Source organism: Epinephelus moara, chromosome 3, assembly GCF_006386435.1.
Source record: "Epinephelus moara isolate mb chromosome 3, YSFRI_EMoa_1.0, whole genome shotgun sequence".
NCBI lineage: Eukaryota > Metazoa > Chordata > Actinopteri > Perciformes > Serranidae > Epinephelus > Epinephelus moara.
In genome coordinates, this window is record NC_065508.1 from 32509055 (window position 1) to 32529876 (window position 20822).

Sequence of the window (20822 nt, forward strand, 5' to 3'; positions counted from 1 at the left end):
CTTCTTTTTTTTTTAAGGTGACTAACAATGTCATTGTAAAGTAATGTATCACACATTTGTCCAATAAGACGTGATTTTTGGTTAGTGCATTTCAATTCCAACTGCCATATGTGCACATATAATGGGCCTCCCACCTTTAAACATGTACATTCATGCTATAATGCCAAGTCTACCGATGAACAATGTTATAATGTACATATTGAATAAAACATGCCATAATTTTCAGATCCAGCTCAGAATACAAAGATCAGATATAGAAATGTATCCAAAAGGTGTCCAGCTGTATGCAGTAACGTGGCCTCATTATTAGAAAAAGTGTCCTGACTGAGCCATTAAATCTGTGTTCCAGCAGGTTCAGATCCTGTGATCCTGAGCTGAGCAAAATACCGAATCTCTGTAGCTGACCCTTTCACCCTTTATGAAAGCCAACAAAGAATTATCCTATGGGGATCAATAAAGTATAGTATCCATACATGCAGTGGTGTAATTATGCATCTTTTCAAGTAGATGACCTGTAATGAGCTGCCAGCCCTGCCTCTGTGGAGATATACTACCTCTGCCCCTCATGACCCCAAAAAAGAAGAGAAAAAAAGCAGGATGAGAATATTAATGACTACATGAACATGTGTGACATTTGCAGTTGGAAAATTATGTTTTTGATACACATTATTTGCACAGTATGCTATCAATAGAATATAAGAAAAAATCTCATGTATTGTGTTTTAAATGATGTATTATACATGTGTTTGTGCCACATAACTGTTCACAGACAATAAGTTCTTTATAAATGCAGTTTTTAATAATCTTAGGGTGAGAATAATTACAACAAAACATCCCAAGCTCTGCATGAAACGTGACTAGTGATCCTATTTCATTTTCCACATTCAGTGAAGTTTTGTGAATAGGCCCGCCTGTGCTGACTGTTCAGGGCACCACCAGAGGGAATTTCTTATCTAGCCAGGCAGCATGTTTTTGAAACAATGACTTAGATAAAACCCAAATAACAAGACTTTTGACAGTTTAACAGCTAAAACTCTGTCATTAGTTAGGGGACACTCCACATTGCAGCTGTCTGTATCTCTGAAACGAAGGCAGAGAGGCAAATGGTGGAAATTCCTCGTAGCGCAGGACTGTCACAGAAAATGGAAATATGACACCTTGAGTGAAACACTATTACTTATTCTACCTCCTGTGCACTATTGTTCTGTCCCATGCCATTTTGGTGATGCATTAAAGATTATCTTAGTGTTGCATTTTCTATAAGTTGTCAAATGTGTGACAGGGTCCTACAGCATAGGCTGAATATGTGAATGTGAGAAAATTGCATCCACTCATGCAGCTGCAGAAAGACAGAGAGAGAGAGAGAGAGAGAGAGAGAGAGAAGAGTGAGAGAGGTTATAAATTGATGCGGAATATGAGCTCTAAGGAACAACAGGCTTTAAAGCGATCACAAGGTGTGCAAAAATCATAGTGGATTTAACACATGAAGAGCAACTTCTGTTTTATGCTCAAATAAATCAGGGGTCCCAGGTTTCACAGTGTGGTTGTGAATTATTCTGCCTTTTGAACATTGTTATCATGGCCTTTCTATTCACTGTGGTTGTACCATGAAGAGAGCAAAGTCAAACATGACAGAAAGGGTACATTTGGTGTGACATTTTACAATATCTGATCAAGGGTTGTGGACCAGGTTTGAACCCAGAACAGCCTGATGCCAAAGACATGCCCAGTTCTATTTAAAAGATTTGCACTGGAGTCAAGAAGCATATCATATTTCAGCAAAGATCTAGACAACAACAGTTCAAGGTTTGGGTCTTTAGATCTTTTTGTACACTGATTGAAGGAGAAAAATGTATAGATTTTTAAATAAAGCTGTGTTTTCCTTTAATCTGAGCAGCCACCACTGCCAAATGAAAGTGCCCAAAATGTTTATCCTTTTTAAAGCAAGTTTAGGCGCCCTGACAGCTATGCTTTCAGAGCAGCTGAGCGTTTAGTATCGAGTGAGGAGGAAAGAGAAAGGGTTATGTTTTTCCTACAAAGTGTGTACAAACACATTTCCTTAAGACTGATGCCGATCACACAGTAACATCATCATGGCTTGGAAGCATTTAAAAAGGTGACAGCTGCTGAAGACGTCCTGATTAATGAGGGGATGAAGAATTCCAAGAAATAGACACCTTTTTATATCCCGCACGCTTTGAACTCATCTATCATAATTCAGCATTCACTTTCGAATCCAGGAAAAAACGCAAAGATTTCTAAAATCATATAGTTGTATCAGTGCAGCCTGTATTCAGTTCTGAAAGATGAACCCGCCTCTCAATAGAGAGGAAACTCAGCATGCAAAAAAGCTTGTAACTAACCGAGCCTTTTGCATGAAAACTGGAGGATTTGGGGATCGAGAGAGAAGTAAAATTGATAGTGTGTGAAAGAGCTGAGGGGAAAAAGAAAGTGAGAGAAGCAATAGACTCGCTGACAGTGTTATGAGATGCTGTTTTTGAGAAGAGGCATCCTGTTTCCTGTTGCAGTAATCATTTTACACCCTCAGAATCCTCACTTGACCTTGGAGAAATTGTTTTTGGATGGTGTCTAACCCCTTTCTCTCTGCACAGATTCCTACATATAATCTGTGCATGAATCATAAAATATATTTTTAACCTTTAAATGTCTGGAGATATAAATATGGGGGATGACAAATGACTTCTAATACTGATATTTTAAAGTGAAACTTAAAGGCTAAGGGGATTTTACATTTGTATATATTTGCATAACTCTCACAGAGCCTCACTACGTGTGTTAAGCATGCACTGTCATGAACAAGACTCCAAAATATATTAATCCAGCGCTAAAAGAGAGCTCAGAGTAAATACCTTCTATCACTTACAAGAATTTGTTATGGATATTATTCAGACACTCTTGAGATGTTGTTAATCTGATCCTTCGGATTTTGCGAATGATTTCATATTGATCACTGTGGATTGAGTGATCTCTGCTTTCCTCAGGAGGGCCTATTACAGGGAAATTCAGAATCCAGAGGAAAGCTGTGAGAAGGCTGCACATGCGAACAAATTGTCTCCCTCTAGTGTCCTCTCCTTTCAGCTTCTTCTTCTTCTTTGCTGAGCTAAAGCACCACTCAGACTGCAGGGAGGATGAGCCAGACCGAAACATGCATAATTGACAGTCCTATTTCAGGAATTAGCCACCCACCAAACTGCAGCCTACCTGTCCTTTCATCTTGCCTGGAATAACTTAGCACCTTTAAAAAGTACCTTTCAGCCTTATAGGATGATTTAATTGGAAACTGATGAATCACATTTATGTTTTCATCATTGATTTTTATGTTTTCCAAAGGGTGGTTGTGTAAAAATGTTGTCGACTGATCGTGAGGATCACTGGGACTGTGTACAATTGTTAGCACACAGAGGAAGTGTTTGAAGTCAGATCAGTAGGAAGGATGTTCTGGTGATGAGTGATTTCTCTTCCCCATTATGCCCTCTGTAACTACGCAGATGAGTTAATTAAGCTGTGCCAGAGGCTACGCACTAGCATTCCAGGTAGATGGGCCACTGTGATATTCAGACATCCACATTATTAAAAAAATGAAACTGTAATATTGACTTTTAAAATATCTAAAATGCATGAGGCTCCTCTAAGCCTGCAAATTATCCTTGCAAATTTTGAACAATGCAATATTCCCTTGTACCAAGTGCCAAAAAGCACCTCAAGGTACCACAAAACAGCTTGTAGTACCAAAGAGGATCACAGAACAGAACAGTTTCTCAGAATTACTCTGTACATTTCTGTTTTAACAATATAGGCTGAGCGAGTTGATCTGCATTTTTGACCTCAGTATTAAAAGACCATTTGCATGTGGGGCTCTTTAGACCAATCAGGTCCCAACACAAGTGGATGATGACGACATCATTTACCTGCTCCACTGGGCTGGGAGATAAGCTCATGCCCCTGCTGCTCCCTGGAATGTTCTGGCGGCTGTTCTGTGCGACACCAGAGAGAGCTGTGTGTTACAGATGATGACGAGTGGCATTAAAGCACCGCGAGGAGCCATCCTATCACCTGTACAGTCAGCAGCGGGGAGAAAGATGTGCACGCTGGCCTTTTGGAGAGCTTTGTCAAGACGGAGGAAGTGGTACACCCCTCCCTAAACAGAGACCCAGTCATGTGAGTTATATCAATCTTTATGCATTGGTTCAACATTTTAAAGTCAACATTATTTCTAAAGTGAGCTCCCAGATCTTTTTTTTTTTCCCATTCTCTGTCAAAGTGCATTAAAGCTCATTTCATTGAAATCCTCCTCAGGACAGCTGTGCACCATGCTCTCTGGTTTATCATGCAAATTCACAGTACACGCTCAAGATTTCCTCTTTATAGCGGTGTTAAGACACATGCATGCGCACAGCTGCATTTGTGTTGCTACACGGACAAACTGATGCACAATAATGTATGGATTTTATACAGTACAGTTTTATTCACTTTTGCGAGCGCATATGCTATGCCCCAGGCATTTCTTTTAAATATTCCAGAGGCTAAGAATGGTACAGTAAGCAGGCCTCTCTGGACACACCAGCTAAGTGGTGCTTTCTGTCTTCTGGCCCATTCTTTGCTTTCTACCAGGCCTTTTCTCTCTCCTTTCATTTTTACTTTATTTTTTTCCCCCTAACTGGCTGCCACTATATATTCTCTCAGTTGCCAACCACTTCCTATTCTGCAACCACTGACCTTAACACTGACCTTGCCTTGTCTGTGCCATTGAGACGAGAGCGGGAGATACCATATCCCCCCGCTGCTATGCTGCAGGGTTTGAATTTTTTTGCCTGTCTCATCAGTCTTCCGGCTGCTGGAGTACGCCTTGTTATTTCTTCCAGATTCCTACACGTTTGGCTTTTCAGCTGATCAGTGCCCCAGACTGGAAAACATCGCTCTTGGCTCAAAGAGACAGCGAGCCTCGGCATATAGACCCTAGCTGTCAATACAGATTAGGTTTATCAGATAAACTTTATCTGCGTCCTTTGGTTGGGTACCAGCCTAATTCTGGGGCCACGATTGATATTGTGACGCAGGCTCTAAGGAGGTCGAAATTGGCAGACATTGTTTTAGCCATGAGCATGCTGCAGTGGCCTTTTCAGGGCATGTGACTGTGCATCAGCATGTGTGTGAGCTCTGGTCTTTCATGATGGTCTACAATTTTTAGATGCATTTGTATTTAAAATCTGAACATTAGTTGCATATTTGGAGTGTTGAATTATCAAGTCCTGTCACTGCAGAGCAGAAAACACTTATGTGCGTTCAAAACAATAGTGAGATTTTTTTTTAGGATCCTGGAGAATAGACTCTGTCAGGGGCAACGTGTGTCCTGCTGAAGGGCACAGTCTCTCCAAGCATTGTCTCTGCCTGTAATGTTTTGGTATAAACATACATTTCTGTCTCACGACCACAAGAGGGCACTTAGAGCACATGGAATCATAACAGGAGCTGATGTCATTAGTGTGTCTTTGTCTGCGTGTGTGTTCATGGAGGTGGTTCGAAGTGACACGTCTCTTGTGTTCGTTTTAGGAGTGGTGAGGCTTGAATAACACCCAGGCTCACTACCTACAGTGGCCTCGTAGCCTCTCACACTGAAGGGAAAGGCTGTTGTAAGGGGGGCAGCTTAAATGCTTGGCTGTTTTCTGGACTCCCTGTTATTTCTGTGTATAGTCTGAGAAAAAAACATTCATTTCCAGCTTTGAGCCAGCTTTGTAAGCAGTGCTTTTCTAAAACTGAAAAAAGGGGAGTTTTTCAGCAAAGCACAAGCGAACAAAGATGTATAAAGAAAAAAAAAAACTCTTAACAAAAAAAAACTCTTAACACACTCAAATAGATTGCCTGTATTAAGACTGTAATACAACATATGTTCCTGAAGCCTGTGTACACGCCATTGTCTGAACACGGTAATATATATAGCTGATGGGGGGGCTTAAATGTGAGAACACAAGAGGGCAGTGGGGTTGCCGGGTACAAAGAAGCACACTGAGGGTGAGTCTTATTGAGTGTGGCTGAGAGAAAGAAGGCAGCTCACTCAAAACGAGCCCGGGTGGAGAGATGAAGAGGGGAGGCATGGCAGCAGTAAATGATGCTAGCCTTCTACACCTTGTCAGTTATTAGGAGAAGCCAGAAGAGAAATCTGACATTACTTTGTGTTGTCTACAGAGAAAATAATTGGCTAGCGGGCCAGCTCTCACTGGCACCTACAATACTTTGAAGAGATGTTTTAAAGTTGTGCAGCTAAAAGGGAGGCATAGTGCTAAAAAATAGATCATGTATTTGTTAGGGATTATGTATGAAAGCCGCAATATGGCAACTGAACCAAAAACAAGTGATAATTTGATAGTTATGTTTCTCGTTCTCAGCTTGACAATTAAAAACAACATAAACCAGAATGACTTTTAAGTAATTCTCTGCCTTTCCTTTCCAACAAATATCTGTTTGTGAGCAAACAGGAATCATAAAACGATCTCATTAAAACACAAATGATGCAAAATGAATCCAGAATCCCAGCTGCACTTCAGCCTTATGTCCCATAAACTAGGTCTCCAGTGGAAAAACCTGCTAGTTGGCTGGTTAATAGTGCTTTATATTGACGTAAATGTATTTATTTGGCAGACTTGTTGGATTAAACTCATTTAAGATGCAAGCTAAAAGAGAAACTGAGGGTAGAAATGAAAGTCAACTTTCTTTGAGCAGCCTTGAAACGCGCTTCTAAATACACCGCACACCAACCACAAGTTCCTTTCTGCTTTGGCTTCTGTTTCTGAGCTATAAATACACCGAATCTATTCAGCAGGTGTTTGAGTTTCAGAAGGAAGGCAGATGTGCAGATAAAATGATCGTGTTATTTTTGCTCACTCTATCTGACTCCTATTATATTGTGTTTATTCAGTAAGTCTTAAGAACGATGTCAGTTTATGCAGTTGTGCTGTATTATTCTGTGTCAGTAAGAATTGTTGTACAAGGGAATGTATTTTCATTTAAATGTCCATTCATCCATTTTTTACAGGTAGCTATTCAGGTGTGGTACAAAGCCCAACTGGCATTACAGACGTGGGTGTGCGTGGTGACAGTGACTCCATGTTGCTCTGAACCACAGGGTCACCTGCTCACAAGGCTGGCACCTCCCTGTGCCACACAGTGTCAGGAGGAGGAGCTGGTTTTGCTCTCACAGATGTTCCTGCATGTGAAATTTTCTCAGTTCTCTTTACGACATCAATAAAATCAAACAGAGATAGGCTCATCTCTGCTCCACAATGTATTCTGCACATTTTTTTCCACTGATCTTTTAAAAACCAGACTGAGACATGACGTTTCTGAATGGTTGCTCAATGACCTACAGATAAGACTGTGTTTGCTCTGGGTAGTTTCCAGGTGTGACTTACTGTGAAGCAAGGTCTGTCTGGAATATAAGTGCTTTTGTGCTCAGTGAACCTTCCCTCAATGAATAAACTTACATACAAATCTGTGCTTGCTAATTAAATCTGAATAAGTCACTGTTTAATGAGTTATTTTTTTTCTTAATAATCTTGTTTATTTTTTTTAGCACTGAACAACTTCAGTCCCCATGAGGGTTGACACCTATGTCAAAGACCCATGGGAAATGTAGTTGTTGAATAGTGTCTGCCCTCTCCCATGAGACGCTATCAGTGAAAACAGCTTGAAATTAAAAACATCAGTCAAGCAGTTTGGAATGAAGAAAAAAGTGGTGTAAAAAACGGTTGAGGCAAAATTCAAACACTCATCAAAAGGTGTAAATATCTCAGCAGTTTTATTCACCTTTACAGAAATCACCTGGAGATGTGATTCCCTGCCACTGTATTTTCTTAAGTTTATCAAATGCAGCTTGCTGTGATGCATTTCCTACTATTTTGGCACCTTTTAGTACCATATGCAAATGTATTTCTAAAATGTAAAAACCCAAAGGATGGCACTCCTACCATGGTTATCTATGCTTGATGCAATCGAGATTGGAATATCTTAACATTTCATATAAATAAGCTGAGAATGTCTGTGCTCTGTGGCAATATAGCAGTAGGTTAGCATTCCTGGAACGTTCAATCACCATGCAGATCATTTTCACGAGCGTCACTGAATCATGAAGGACACTTAAGTTTGAGATGTGATCAAAATACAGAAGCAGTACTCGGCACTCAGGGTTTGTTAAAGATAGTGATGCAACATTGTCCGTTTCTTTTCCCTCCGCTCCACAGAGTCTTTGCTGTTCCCTGTTATGCACGTTATGTACACATGTACCAGTTTTTTACACTGTGCTCAGAAAAATTGCTCCTCTAGCGAGTGATATGGTTTGTTACATGAAAAAAAAGCAGGCAGGTATCAGGGACATCTATTCAAAAAGGTCAAAATAAGTAAATGGCAACTTTGAGTGTCATATCTTTTTAAAAGCCAGTGCAATCAAATGAAATAAAAAGATATGACCACAATATGGCCAAGGCAACATCAGCCAATAGTTGTACAAACATGGGAAAAATAAAAGATACTAAATCATTTTAGGTCATATGTGTACTCCACAGCACTGAATTGGGTAGACTGTAGTTCCAGATGAGCACAGGCCACATTCAGTTACATAATAAACTGGTACCTGAATGTATAGTGCCATCATGTGCTTAGCTATATTCATTACAATGTGTCTTCATTTGAGTGAAGGCTTGTAAAAAGTGTTGTTAGAAAAGGTAATTTATTGTTGTTGTTTTCTGCCCAATTATTATAAAAGTAGGATCCTACCATACTCTATAATGTCTCTGTATTGTAAATGGCCTTTTGCTGAGAAAGCTGGTGATATACAAACATGACAGTACTACAACAGTCAATAGTCTTGTGTGCTGTATTTGTTTGTGCTGTAAATTCATTTGAAGACTTAAAGGGATAGTTCAGATCTTTTGAAGTGGGGTTGTATGAGGTGCTTATCCATAGTAAGAGTATTACATAGCTGGTGGTCGACTTATACCCAGTTTGGAGAAGCAGGCAGGAGTACTGCCACAAAAGCTAAGCAATGTACTGCTGTGGACAGGGTCAGCAACAAAACATATTATAGCCATTTAAAAGAAGTCCCCCAATATCATTTTAAGTGTATGCTATATGGAGAGTATTTTCACCTCTTTATCTTTACCGTGTACAACTTCACTTCCCTATCTACGCTCTTGATAAGTCCATTGAGAAAAACAGTATTTGTAGCTTGCTGAGCATGGTAGCTACTGGTCTACCGCTGCCTTGATCAGTTAGTTTGTTTGTGTCATTGTGTGACTTTGGTGAATCCAAACCAGCAGTTTTAAACCCAAAAGTCACACAATAGGACAAACAAAATAACTGACTGAGGCAAGGGTAGACCAGCAGCTCCAGTGTTCAGAGATGCTGAATTACTGTTTTTATCGATGGAATCTGGCTTTCCAGAGAACGATACAACGACTACATTTCCCTGTCGGAAATCACTGTCTGACAGCAAGGTAAAGCTATTAAGATATTCTATAATAGTGTACACTGATGCTGATTTTTTTTAGGTGGCATAAATAGATTTTGCTGCAGCCCCATCAACAGCAGTACATTGCTTTGCTTTGCTGTATGTAATACACTGACTATGGATAAGTACCTCACACAACACCACTTCAAAAGATCAAAGCTATCCCTTGAACACTAAAAACAGGGTCAGTGTTTTTCACATGTCTTTCATAGGACTTGTTGCAGAATGAGAGACAGTAGCACCAGGTTGTGTAGGAAAGGGAGAAAGGAGCAGGTAGCAAGAGTCGGACTGATGTTGCTGATGACACTAGGAAGGGACTGATTCTTCCTCCTCACACTCCTGGTGCGAAGAGTGGTTGTCTTCTTTGTTTGGATGGAGGGGCTCTCTGTTGTAAAGAATCGGTCTGTGGCCAGCGTCATGTCAGCCCCAATGGGTGTTTCGGTAATGAAGCTTGTGTCAGAAAAAGAGGATGTGTCGGTGGTGTGGAGTGAGGCAGTGGGTGAGTCTTCCTTTGTGCCAGAGATGAGATGGGAATCAGTATGGAGCATGTGCTCTGCGCCAGCTGGGCTAGCAGTTCCAGAGAGGTGATTAATAGTTAGGTGTGTGCCTGTGCTTCTGGGTCGCTGGGTGGAGATGCCAATGGGTGTGACTGTGAAGAGGTGGTGCTGTGTGTTGGAGGTCTCTATGGGGGTGTGCACAGTGCTTTGCAGAGCAGAAACAGACAGGTACCACCACCCGGTGACACTGGCCTCAGGGGGCATGGAGCTCAGGTCCTGGGCACTCGCTGCTAAGGGGGGCAGGTTGTAGGAGGCAAAGTGCCACCCTCCAGTCCTGCCAGGGCGCACCCCTCCACAGACAGGCTGGGTGTGGCAAGGGCAGCCCAGGACACGGGCAGGGGTACGCTGACTCCAGGAGAGTAAGTAGGTGATGTCGTCGTAAAGGTGACAGTCCCATGGGTTGTCACCCAGAGTGATAACTCTAAGTGATATCAGCTTGTCAAACACTCCAAAGGGCAGCATGGGAAAGCGGTTAGCATGCAGATAGAAGTGAGTGAGTCTGACAAGCCGGTCCAGAGAGCCCGGCAGCACCTTCACAAGCAGGTTGTGGGACAGGTCTATATGCTCCAGGTGCACAGGCATGTTAGTAGGCAATGTCCAGAAGTGATTGTTGCTTAAGTTGAGCGTGCACAGATTGATCAGCGTATTGTTGATGAAGATGGCCCGCTCCAGCTTATTGTTAGAGAGGTCAAGCAGTCGCAGATTCCACTGGTGGACTGTATCGTTCTTGTCCAGCAGCTGGAGGCGGTTGGAGGCGGCGTAGAGCTGCCAGAGGGAACGAGGCAAGCCGGTGGGCAGGTGGCTCAGCCGGTTGTGAGACAAATCGAGGAAGCGGAGATGGGTGTACGCGGTGAGCCGCCCGTCCAGGTTGTGAAATCGGTTGTGGGACAAGTTAAGGGAGCGCATGTTGTGCTGCAGACCATCGGGCAGCTGTCTCAGTCCCCTCCAGGAGCAGTCGACCTCTCTGTGGCTGCGGCTGCAGGAGCACATGGAGGGACACACAGCTAGGACGTGCAACCCCAGCAACAACAGGAGCAGGAGTTCCAGAAGGGCCTCATTAGGGGAGAGCTTCAGCAGCACATGCCTGCTAAAAGAAAGATGGGGAGACGGGACAGGAGAATGTTAGAGTTTGTCTTACACAGCATCCTCTATACCTCCAGGAGGAAGTGATGCCTGCAGAGTGTTTGGATTATACAGGGAGCACATTGTACATTTGCAATCTGTAGAGAAGCATAACTGCAGAGGGCTGTGCTGAATAAAACTTGTTTCGTGGTTTCTTTAAAGCTCCACCCCCTGCCAGAATCCCTTTCTTTCTCACACACACATCTCTTAGGCACATGCATACTGAACACACACACACACACACACACACACACACACATACACACACAGGCTGCTCAGTGTTTGCTGCACATCACTGCATTGCTTGCAGATACTCACATTCACATCACATGCCAAACTGACTCCCCTAACCATGCAGGGATGTTTATAGGGGTGCTGTAACCTTTTGAGAAATGCTTATACTGCATAAATGCATTATCAGTCGCAGGTTGAAATGCATCCTTTTTTATAACTAATAAACATTCAACCTGATCTGCAAGAGGATATTTCTAGTCTATTCAAGAACACCATTCATCACAAAGGATGAGAAATCCCTGTAGTCATTTTCTCTGGCATCAGTTTGCGTGTTCAGTCATCAGTGGTTGTCAGAGCAGTCAGTCCCATGCTCTCAGAGGAGGAGAACTAGCTCAATAGATGGGTTGTATTAATGACTCCACAGAGAACTCATGCATCAGCTGGTGCAAAGGCAGGCAAAGACACAGCGAGGAGCTACACACTGCTGAAACTGCAGTACACTGTGTGTTAGCCAGGGTGTGGCAGAATGTGTGTGTAAAAGGAGTCTATAAATGTGTCCATAACTCACCTTCTCATCTTATCATTCCAGTCACTTTTCTCTGCTCCTTTCTGCCGTCCAGCCCCTTCTTCCCTCTCCTGCTTTCAAGCCCGGGACAAGCTGCTGTTCTGCTAAAGGTGATTTTTTTTCCCTCTGCCTGAATTCCCCTCACAGAATTTGACCCTTGCTCACTTGTCCAGTGCAGGTTTTTTGGAGGTTGCCCTCACTGCCTCGCAGCTTTGGTCCTTTTTGTTCTCTCTGAAGAGCTGAGAGTTTGATATTGCCTGTATGGATCTTTGAGTAAGCGAGATCAGGCACTGCAGACTCTGGATTTACTCTGTGCAGTGGAAGTGAGCGGGGAGGGGTGGGGTGTTGGTGGTGGGGGAAGTATTAGGAAGGGGGGGTAAGGAGGAGAAATGGAGCGCATAACGGAAAGGTCCCCGCATACAAGGCTGCTACAAAGAAAACTCCTCAGTCCCTTATCTGGCAGCTTTCAGGATTTACCTCTGCATTTAAAGCGACAACTATTGTTGTGGTTAGATTAATTGACTGATTTGACTCCTGTTTGTACTCGAAATAAATTAGACTGTTATCAGTTATCACCTAAATCAATATTATCCCACTCTAAAGCATCCCTTTACAAAGTAACAGTGTGCTGTAATTGGTTGTTATTTTCCCTGTGTAAATTTAGACACTGCCACAAAAACCCTTCAAGATTTATTGCAGGGGACTCCAGTCCACTGCAGCTTCCCACCTGTCATCAGCAATCCAGGCAATGCTCCATTCTGCACTGCATTGCTGTACTTCGACCACACATCATTACCTTTGATTCAAGGGGACAGTTCTACAGTGTTATAGACGGCGATCAGGGTTTAAAGGTCCAGCGTGTAGGATTTAGGGGGATACTTTGGCAGAAATTGAATATACTCTAATTAGTATATTTCTTTGGTGTATAATCACCTTCAAATAGGGAGCAGGTCCTCGTTGATGGAGTCCGCCATGTTGCACCACCATGTTTCTACAGTAGCCCAGAACAAGCAAACCAAACACTAGCTCTCGATCTGGCCATTCACGTTTTTGTGTCAGCCGCTGTAGCTAGCAGCCTCTCCGCGATGAGCAGCATTGGAAAACACAGATTTTAGTTTTTGTTACGTGAAACTGCTTTATTCTGTGTTTTTACTATTAACAGAGAACAAAAGGTGAGTACATATCAGCAGGTGCTGGGCTAGCGGCCCGTCTCTGACAAGCCAAACATCATTGGAGAAACACTGACTTGTAACATGAAACTGTTTTATTCAGTGTTTTTACTGGCTTAAATCAACTGGTCCATTTGTTTTTGAGAGGAAGAGACCTCTGTGGATAATTCAGCTCCTGGTGAAATCCTCCTCAACATCTGAATCTTAACTTATCAGAGAAAAAAGGTGAGCACACATTAGCAGGTACCGGGCTACCAGTCACTCTCTGATGAGCGGAGCAACGATGCTTTATTTATTGTTTTTTACCAGTTTTAAGCACCTGGTCCATTTGTTATTGAGAGGAAGAGACCTCTGCTAATAATTAGGCTCTAACCCCCCCGAGCAATAAACATTGGAGGAATTCTAGCTGCGAGAAGTTTCAGCAATCTGAATCTGCAGTCCTCACCACTAGATGCCACTAATCCCCCTAAATCTTACACACTTAACCTTTTAAGCAGAAGAGGCCCAAGAACAGAGCCTTGAGGAACTCCTTGTCACATCATTTTTGTATGGTCAGATATGTAATTACCAATCAACACAAAGTTGTTCCTGTTCTTCAAATATGATTCAAACCAAATTAGAACTTTGTCAGAAAGTCCAACCTAGTTTTCCATTCTGTATATTAATACATTGTGGTTATCAGAGAAAAAAGGGGAGCACACATTAGCAGGTGCGGGGTTAGCAGCCCATCTGTAACAAGAATTAGATTTGTAACATGTAACTGATTCATTCATTTTTTTATTTTTTTTATTTTTTACCAGTTTTATACACCTGGGCCATTTGTTTTGGAGAGGAAGAGACACTGAAGGAATCCTGTCCTTGCTTGCTTCATGCTTGGTATATGGGAGAAGTTTTAACTGGTTGCAGTCTGCAATCCTCGCTGCTAAATGTCACTAAATCCTACACACTGCTCCTTTTAAATGTGACAAATGAAACAAAAATAATGTTGCATCTGTAGATTCATGATTTATGTAACCACAGCAACTGAGAGTCATTGTTTCTTTGTATTCGTTTGTCTTTGTTCAGGTGTCATAAACTAAACAAAGTACCTCTTTTGCAGTGCGTTTGTTACTTCCTCACTCACTTCTCTTCTACTTTCCTCTCTTGCCTGCCTGATAGCTACCTGCTCCAATATAAAGTTTCCTGTCATTGCCCCTTACAACAAACATCAAAGTCAAGCCCTCACTTCTACTGTCAGTCAGTATACAACATGCCATGCTGCCAGATTGAGCCATCTTGGCACATAGCAGCACGGAAACGAAAATCATCCAGATTTCTCTTTTACCTTATTCACTTTCAGTGCCTCATGTGCAATCAGGAAATATTTTTCATTTACTTTCACTGGCTTTTACCACATCCCACCTCTAAACTTGCACATCACCCAGAGCTACCAGAGTGTTTTCATCTTCATGCTATTAGAGCTGAAGCTGGAGTTAAAGCAGGGGGGCTGCATTGAGAAGGGACAAACTATTCGGACTTTTAATGAAGGTAGCACATCCATCATGACGTAACAAGTAAGTAGATGAACAAATATCTGCACAAGACGGCGGAAACAACCGCATATTGGGTTTTTGAAAAGCTTTTTTGTTTGGCTTTGTCAGCTCTGGCTGAGGTGAAAGAGAGTGTTCTTTCTGAGTTGAGTGGCACTGCCCAGAGGAGGCACATTCTCTGTTTGCTAATCAAGCAGACCTCTCTCTGTCTCTCTCTCTCCCTCTCTCACACACACACACACACACACAGACACACACAGACACACACACACACACTCACAAAAACCCCTGCCCATGCACACACACAGCCACAACTAAAGAAGAGCTGCATAATAATAAATTCTGAAGACTGAAAGACTGAAGTTACAGGTGTTTTATTCATCTGGTTGTTGCATATGTCACGCATGTTATACATGTATGTACATCTCACAAAGTAAAATCAGTAAGACACAAATGGACCTGAGCAAAAGTGTATTATAATATCAATATATTTCAGTATTCAAAAAACACAAATAACAGACAACCAATTGTTTCAACCAGAAATGCTCAGTACTCAGTTTGAAAGATTTATCAGCAGAAGCAGTCATTCAACTCATTGTTAAGTAAAAAAGCTGCTAAAAAAAGTATCTTTTATTTACCGTAAAGGGTTTGTAAAACTATAGGGAAGTAAAGGCAGGTGCACAGGAAACTCTTTGCAATACACACACAGCTCTACACCACATCCTTTGGTTCCTCAGTGCCTGTGGAGGAGGAGGCTGCTTCAGCTTTAGTCGGCTGGGAATCAGTGGCCTCCTCTTGTGGCTTTGAGGAGGATGCATCTTCAGCAACGGTCGCAGGTGTAGTTGAAGCTTCCTCACTCTTGGCAGTGTCTCCCTCCTCCTTCTTGTTCTCCTCTCCAGCTTGTCCTTCCTCGTTTACCTTCCCCCCATCTTCCTTGGTGGTGCCATTACCCACCTCCTCCACTGTTTGACTGATGTCCGTCATTAACACGGTGGTCTCTTTGGCTTCTGTCTCTGACCTGCTTTGGTTCTTCTTGGCAGTTCCCACCCAGTAGTTGGTGGTGCTGATCTGGTCAGCGTTGTTGCTCAGCATCTTGATGTGTTTCTTCAACTGACACACTTTGCACATCAACACCAAAGTAGAAATCAGCAGAATAACAGATAGTAAGATCAGTCCGCCGGCCACCATGAACACTGGAAGACATTCCGTACTGTAAAAGATGAAGAAGCTTGGAGTGGGGGTGGAAGGGGTGGTGGGATGTGGGGTAGGTGAAGGTGAAGATGAAGTGATATGACTCGTAGTGACTGCTACAGTTGGCGTAGTGGCAACCTCAGACATGTGGCTGGCAACACTGGTGGAGCCATTTAGGGATTGTGTTTGAGAATCTAGAGCAGTGGAGTCTGCTTTTGAAATGTCATCTTGTATAGCTGAGGCAGGATTTTGAGTACTCAAAAAAACAGGAGGAGTTGGGGTAGTTTGAGCTCCACACAATAGTGGACCCAGGATGTGTATGCAGTATGCCAGGAAGAGGAGACCATTCATGTTGGTATCTGAGAAGACATGGGACAACAGTTTAATTTAGAATGAGTTTTGGAATACAAATGTAACACAGTAAGGAAAAGTACAAAGAAGCCCAGACACAATAGCTCTTTACTATATCATCTATGGGACAGCCATTATCAAACCAGAATGGTGTTTTAGCCCAGTTCTTACAAGTCAGTAATGGTGGAAAGTAATGACATATATTCACTCAAGCACTGTACTTATGTACAATTTTGAGGCACTTATCGTGAATTCAAAATTAACCCCAACTTTCCTAACTGTAGCATTTGAGTGATGCTTAGCAATTAATGTACCACAATTATAATTCATTAATATAACATGTATGATTTTGAAATAGGCCGTTCTGCATAATGAGTAATGTTACTTTTGGTACTTTCAGTATAGTTTGATGCTAATACTTCATACTTTTACTTAGTACGTAAAATTCTGAATGCTGGACTTTTCCTTGTACAGAGTAAGTCTACACTGTGGTATTGCTACTGATCTGAGTACTTTATGCAAATCACATATACTTTCGATCACTTGTTACATTTGTTCAAGGCATGACATAATTTCTTAGATTTTGAATGGAGTTTTTTTTTTGCTCTACACAGCCATGGGCATTATGAAAATAATCTTGCAAAGATTTAAAAGTTAATCAGTCACAGTGAGCACTTAACTGCCATTGATTAGGTATGATTAAGTAAAGTATAGTGGCCTGAAGATCTGACTCGCTATTGAACTCTCTTGCGTCACAAGCTATGTTTTTGGAAAATCAAGGCCAATCAAGTAGAAATTGTTTTTGGCCAACAGACTAGGAAATGTTAACAAAACTAACACTGAGCTGAACATGCTGTTCAGTGTGACGCATTATCTCCACGGAAGTCAAGCAGGGTCATGTCATTGCCGCTTAAAAAAAAAAAAAATTTCCTTAATATCTGACAAATCTGAAGCAGAAAATGGTTTGCAACAATGTACTATAACATATATATATAATCTGAAACACTGGTATGATCTTTTAACATGATTTGATGAAATGCATTAGTTAAGGTGCTTGTTTTGTATAGAACATTTCCCTACAGTTTCCCCTGCAGTGAGTGATTCTTTTCAGATGTATCACTCACGTGTTTTAGTTGTATCATATTTCTTGCACTGTTTGAGAATGTATTTGTGAATACATGATTGTGAAAGACTCTAAATGCTAAAGTAATGTTAAATCCTAAATCAGGTCATTGTAAATTACATAAGGTGCAAAACTCTCTTTAAGGTTGTCAAAAATACCAAAAATATCACATTTTTATCATCAGAATTTAACAAAAACCACGAAACAACACTAACTATTAATATACTATTCCATCTTTAGAAAGTTCTCACCAGCTCTATCTTACAAATTACCTTCACATAAGTATTCTTTGTTCCTTTTTTTCACAGAATTCAAAATAAAAGTATCTATTAATGCAATCTGTCACTTACATTGTTGGTGATCTTGATATAGTTCCAAAGGAATAAGGTTTTGTATAAATTAATATGTACGCAGTGTGCTACCAGTAAGGTGAGATGTGTGAAAGAACGACTGACAATGTCAAATGACAGTAATCCAAATCAATGGCACACTCATCTGGCTGTCTTGTTCTTACTTCTCCATTTGGACTATAATAAGAAAAGGAAGTGGTTTTGGTGTTCTGTATGATGCTGTATAGCTGGTCACGCAGACAGCTGTGGGGTGGCAGTCTACAAAAAGTATGCAGGCATGCTAAATGCTCACAGAAGAGCTCACTTGCAGTAAAATAGTTCTAACTCACTGATCATGAACTATTTTATTTCAGTTAATTAGCCATTTTGGCTGCAGTTCTGTAAGTAAAACTAACATCTACAAAATCTCAAAACAGCACCCTGAATACACCCCACAATCTGCATGACACCAAAGTTACAAACTGCATGATTTTGACACAAGTGGTAAAGCTGCAGTTTGCACAATTTTCTCTGGGCCTGTGACAGGTCTCACTGTTTGGAAACTGACATGCAAATGAGTCATTTTATAATAATTTTGTCTTCCTTCTCAGCCACTCACCCCACAGAAGACTTAAGGTGATATAAATGGAATAAACATGTATACATCTATCTTCTTCAGTGTCATCTACTTATTTTCGTCCAAGCCACATGTGCTCAAAGGCGACTTTAATTATAGTCCATCTTTGATGTCATGTACCAGTAATACAAGGCCTTTTGACACTACAGCAGACACCACATGTAGTGGAAAATGTTCTAGCACAACTCACGCACATGAAGGTCAGACAAAAATACACCCTTTTTAACATCTGTTCAGTGAGCAAATTAAAAAAAATAAATCAATTTGCATTGAGTATTTCTCTTACAAAGTTCCCCTTCTTGTTTCCTCTGTAACGGTACCTTTGTGTTTCCTGTGTGATTTGTAGTCATTTCTGCTGTGAGTGTCTGCACCTGCATGTGTAACTTGAATGTTTAGAGTGAAATGCTTGCTTTTGAAAGTTGCCTCATCCCTGCAGATGACACTATAGCAACATTCAAGACAGGAGCCAAAGGGCAGAGGCAAGGTTACAAGCATGCAAGACTGTCATAAGTAGTGTTATGAGTTACTGTGGCTGGCCTCTAAATGCAATACAAGTTGATATTCTGATGTAATACACCACATAAATTCCTTATTTTACAGCACATTGCCATTCATAATGAGCTCTCTTTGACCACAGTGAACATACAGTATTTGTTAGATTAGTTTTTGGTTTTACAAAAAAAGTAGTTAAGCGGCTGTTTTTTTATAGTTGGAGAGGAAAACGTTTCTGAAATTTTTCACTGCGCTTAGAAATATAAAATTACCCACATAGATAATACTGATTGCTAATTTAGCCTTTACCCTAAATGCTGATTTAATAAGATAAGACAGAAATCAGGCTAAATATATTTGAGAGGAAGTGAGAATAGAAGAAATGCAGAATCTTTAAAGCCTCACACATCTTCCCGTGAGTGACGGAAAGTCCCATCTGTCGGTAACAACTATAGCAAAGGTATAGCAACTTCATTTGTACAAGCTAGTTAAAGTGCCATATATAAGACAGAAAGAAATGAAGAAAAGATATAAAAGCAAAGCAAGACAATATAAAAAGACATACATGAATAGGATTTTAAAAGGAGTAAAAAAACAAGATCAAAATAAGATAACATAGAATAAGACAAATCAAACAGCAGAATAAAAATCACAGTACAGCGCTTAATAATAAATAGCACCCCAAGTGTAACTTAATAAAATGTAGTGGCAATAGGTTTTGGTTATGGTTCATAATGCAACAGTGGATTACAAAAGTATTTTGGTCATTGACAATTCTGCGTTCTAAAACTCAACAGCACTATAATAAAAGAAATAATTTGAAACACAGGAAGCCAGTGTAAAGATCTGAGAACTTGACTGATACTCTTCTGGTCTTAGTGAGGACTCTAGCAGCAGTGTCCTGAAATGGCTGCAGCTGTCTGATTGGCTATTTAGAGGGACCTGTAAAGACAGCTTTACAGTGGTCAAACCAAACCTTTTTCTAAATTCTTCTGAGACAGAAGTCATTTAATACTTGATACATTCTTAAGGCTGGTTTTGACTACACTAAGATTAGTGATTAGAGGGTAGCAGCTACTGACTTTTAATCATTGTTCTTTGGATCCAAAGGCACATACTCAATGCTTGTGTGGGATCAGAGTCATCTGCACCATGATGGTTAACATTTTTGGAGCATGCAGCTGTTAAACAGGAGATGCCCCAGAACAGAGCCCTGGGGAACCAGTATCTTAAAATAGAAATCAAACTAGTTTGGCATCGTTACAGAACATATAACACAGTTTTTCATTCACTCTGGTGATACATTTTACTACATAATATATTTTAGTAATACAGGCCCAGGCCTGTATTACTAAATTACTAAGTGTGAGATGTCTAGATTATTCTTTCTTGAGGGTGGCTTAACTGCAGGGCAGGACTTTGTTCAGGGCATATGGGAAAAAGCCTGAGTGTAGAAGACTGTTTGCACAATATCTGGTACTAGACAGTTAAAAACATTTTTGATAAAGACTGTAGGTAGAATATCAAGACAGTAGAAGGATTTTAGATGTTGCCAATTTTTAAAGTTTTTATAGCCAATAGGATCAAATTGCATTGTGCTTACTGATTTGGTTTTCAGTGGATGCAAGGACAAGACAGACCCTATTCCTGATACATGTATGGAGTTACTGTGAGCTTGTCTTATTTTCTGAATTTTGTTGGCAAAGAATGAGGCAAATTCATTGCATGGCTTAGTGGATACAAGTTCAGTACTACTGACACAGGAGGATTTTCAACAAAAGGCATGTGCATTATTATTGCTTGGCCATGAAGACAGAGAAGGACTGCCTCAGTTGAAAATCATATGTGTGAAGTCTCTATAGATGTCATAACGCACCTGGAAATGTGTTTTTTGCCACATGAACTCAGCTTTTCCACACTGTCTTTTATCAATTTTTAACAGTGTGTCATTTCCCCTGTTGCTTTTTTCATACTAGGGCCTACCTTTACCTTAGTGGGGGCGA

At 41.0% G+C, this 20822-nt stretch overlaps 2 protein-coding genes across 3 annotated transcripts; both read right to left on the minus strand.

Annotated features, from left to right (window-relative positions):
- Positions 1-7875: 7875 nt before the first annotated feature.
- LOC126387887 (oligodendrocyte-myelin glycoprotein-like) lies at positions 7876-12285 on the minus strand. 2 transcript variants are annotated; one of them, XM_050040636.1, is made up of 2 exons: positions 12002-12285; positions 7876-11161 (listed from the first exon to the last, which is right to left on the minus strand). In XM_050040636.1, exons 1-2 carry the CDS (start codon positions 12007-12009, stop codon positions 9727-9729), a joined length of 1443 nt encoding a protein of 480 aa, XP_049896593.1. In that variant the 5' UTR covers positions 12010-12285; the 3' UTR covers positions 7876-9726. The 2 variants fall into 2 exon arrangements, with proteins under 2 accessions (XP_049896593.1, XP_049896592.1); XM_050040635.1 differs by having other exon boundaries at positions 7876-11164.
- Positions 12286-15054: 2769 nt separating this feature from the next.
- On the minus strand, positions 15055-17841 carry LOC126387812 (uncharacterized). Its single transcript, XM_050040490.1, has 2 exons — positions 17712-17841; positions 15055-16246 (listed from the first exon to the last, which is right to left on the minus strand). The coding sequence occupies exon 2, from the start codon at positions 16236-16238 to the stop codon at positions 15408-15410; it is 831 nt and encodes a 276-aa protein (XP_049896447.1). The 5' UTR covers positions 16239-16246; positions 17712-17841; the 3' UTR covers positions 15055-15407.
- Between the last annotated feature and the right edge of the window lie 2981 nt (positions 17842-20822).

Bases quoted from the DNA above. Each gene is read 5' to 3' on its own strand.
- LOC126387812 (XM_050040490.1), bottom strand. From the start codon at position 16,238: ATGAATGGTCTCCTCTTCCTGGCATACTGCATACACATCCTGGGTCCA.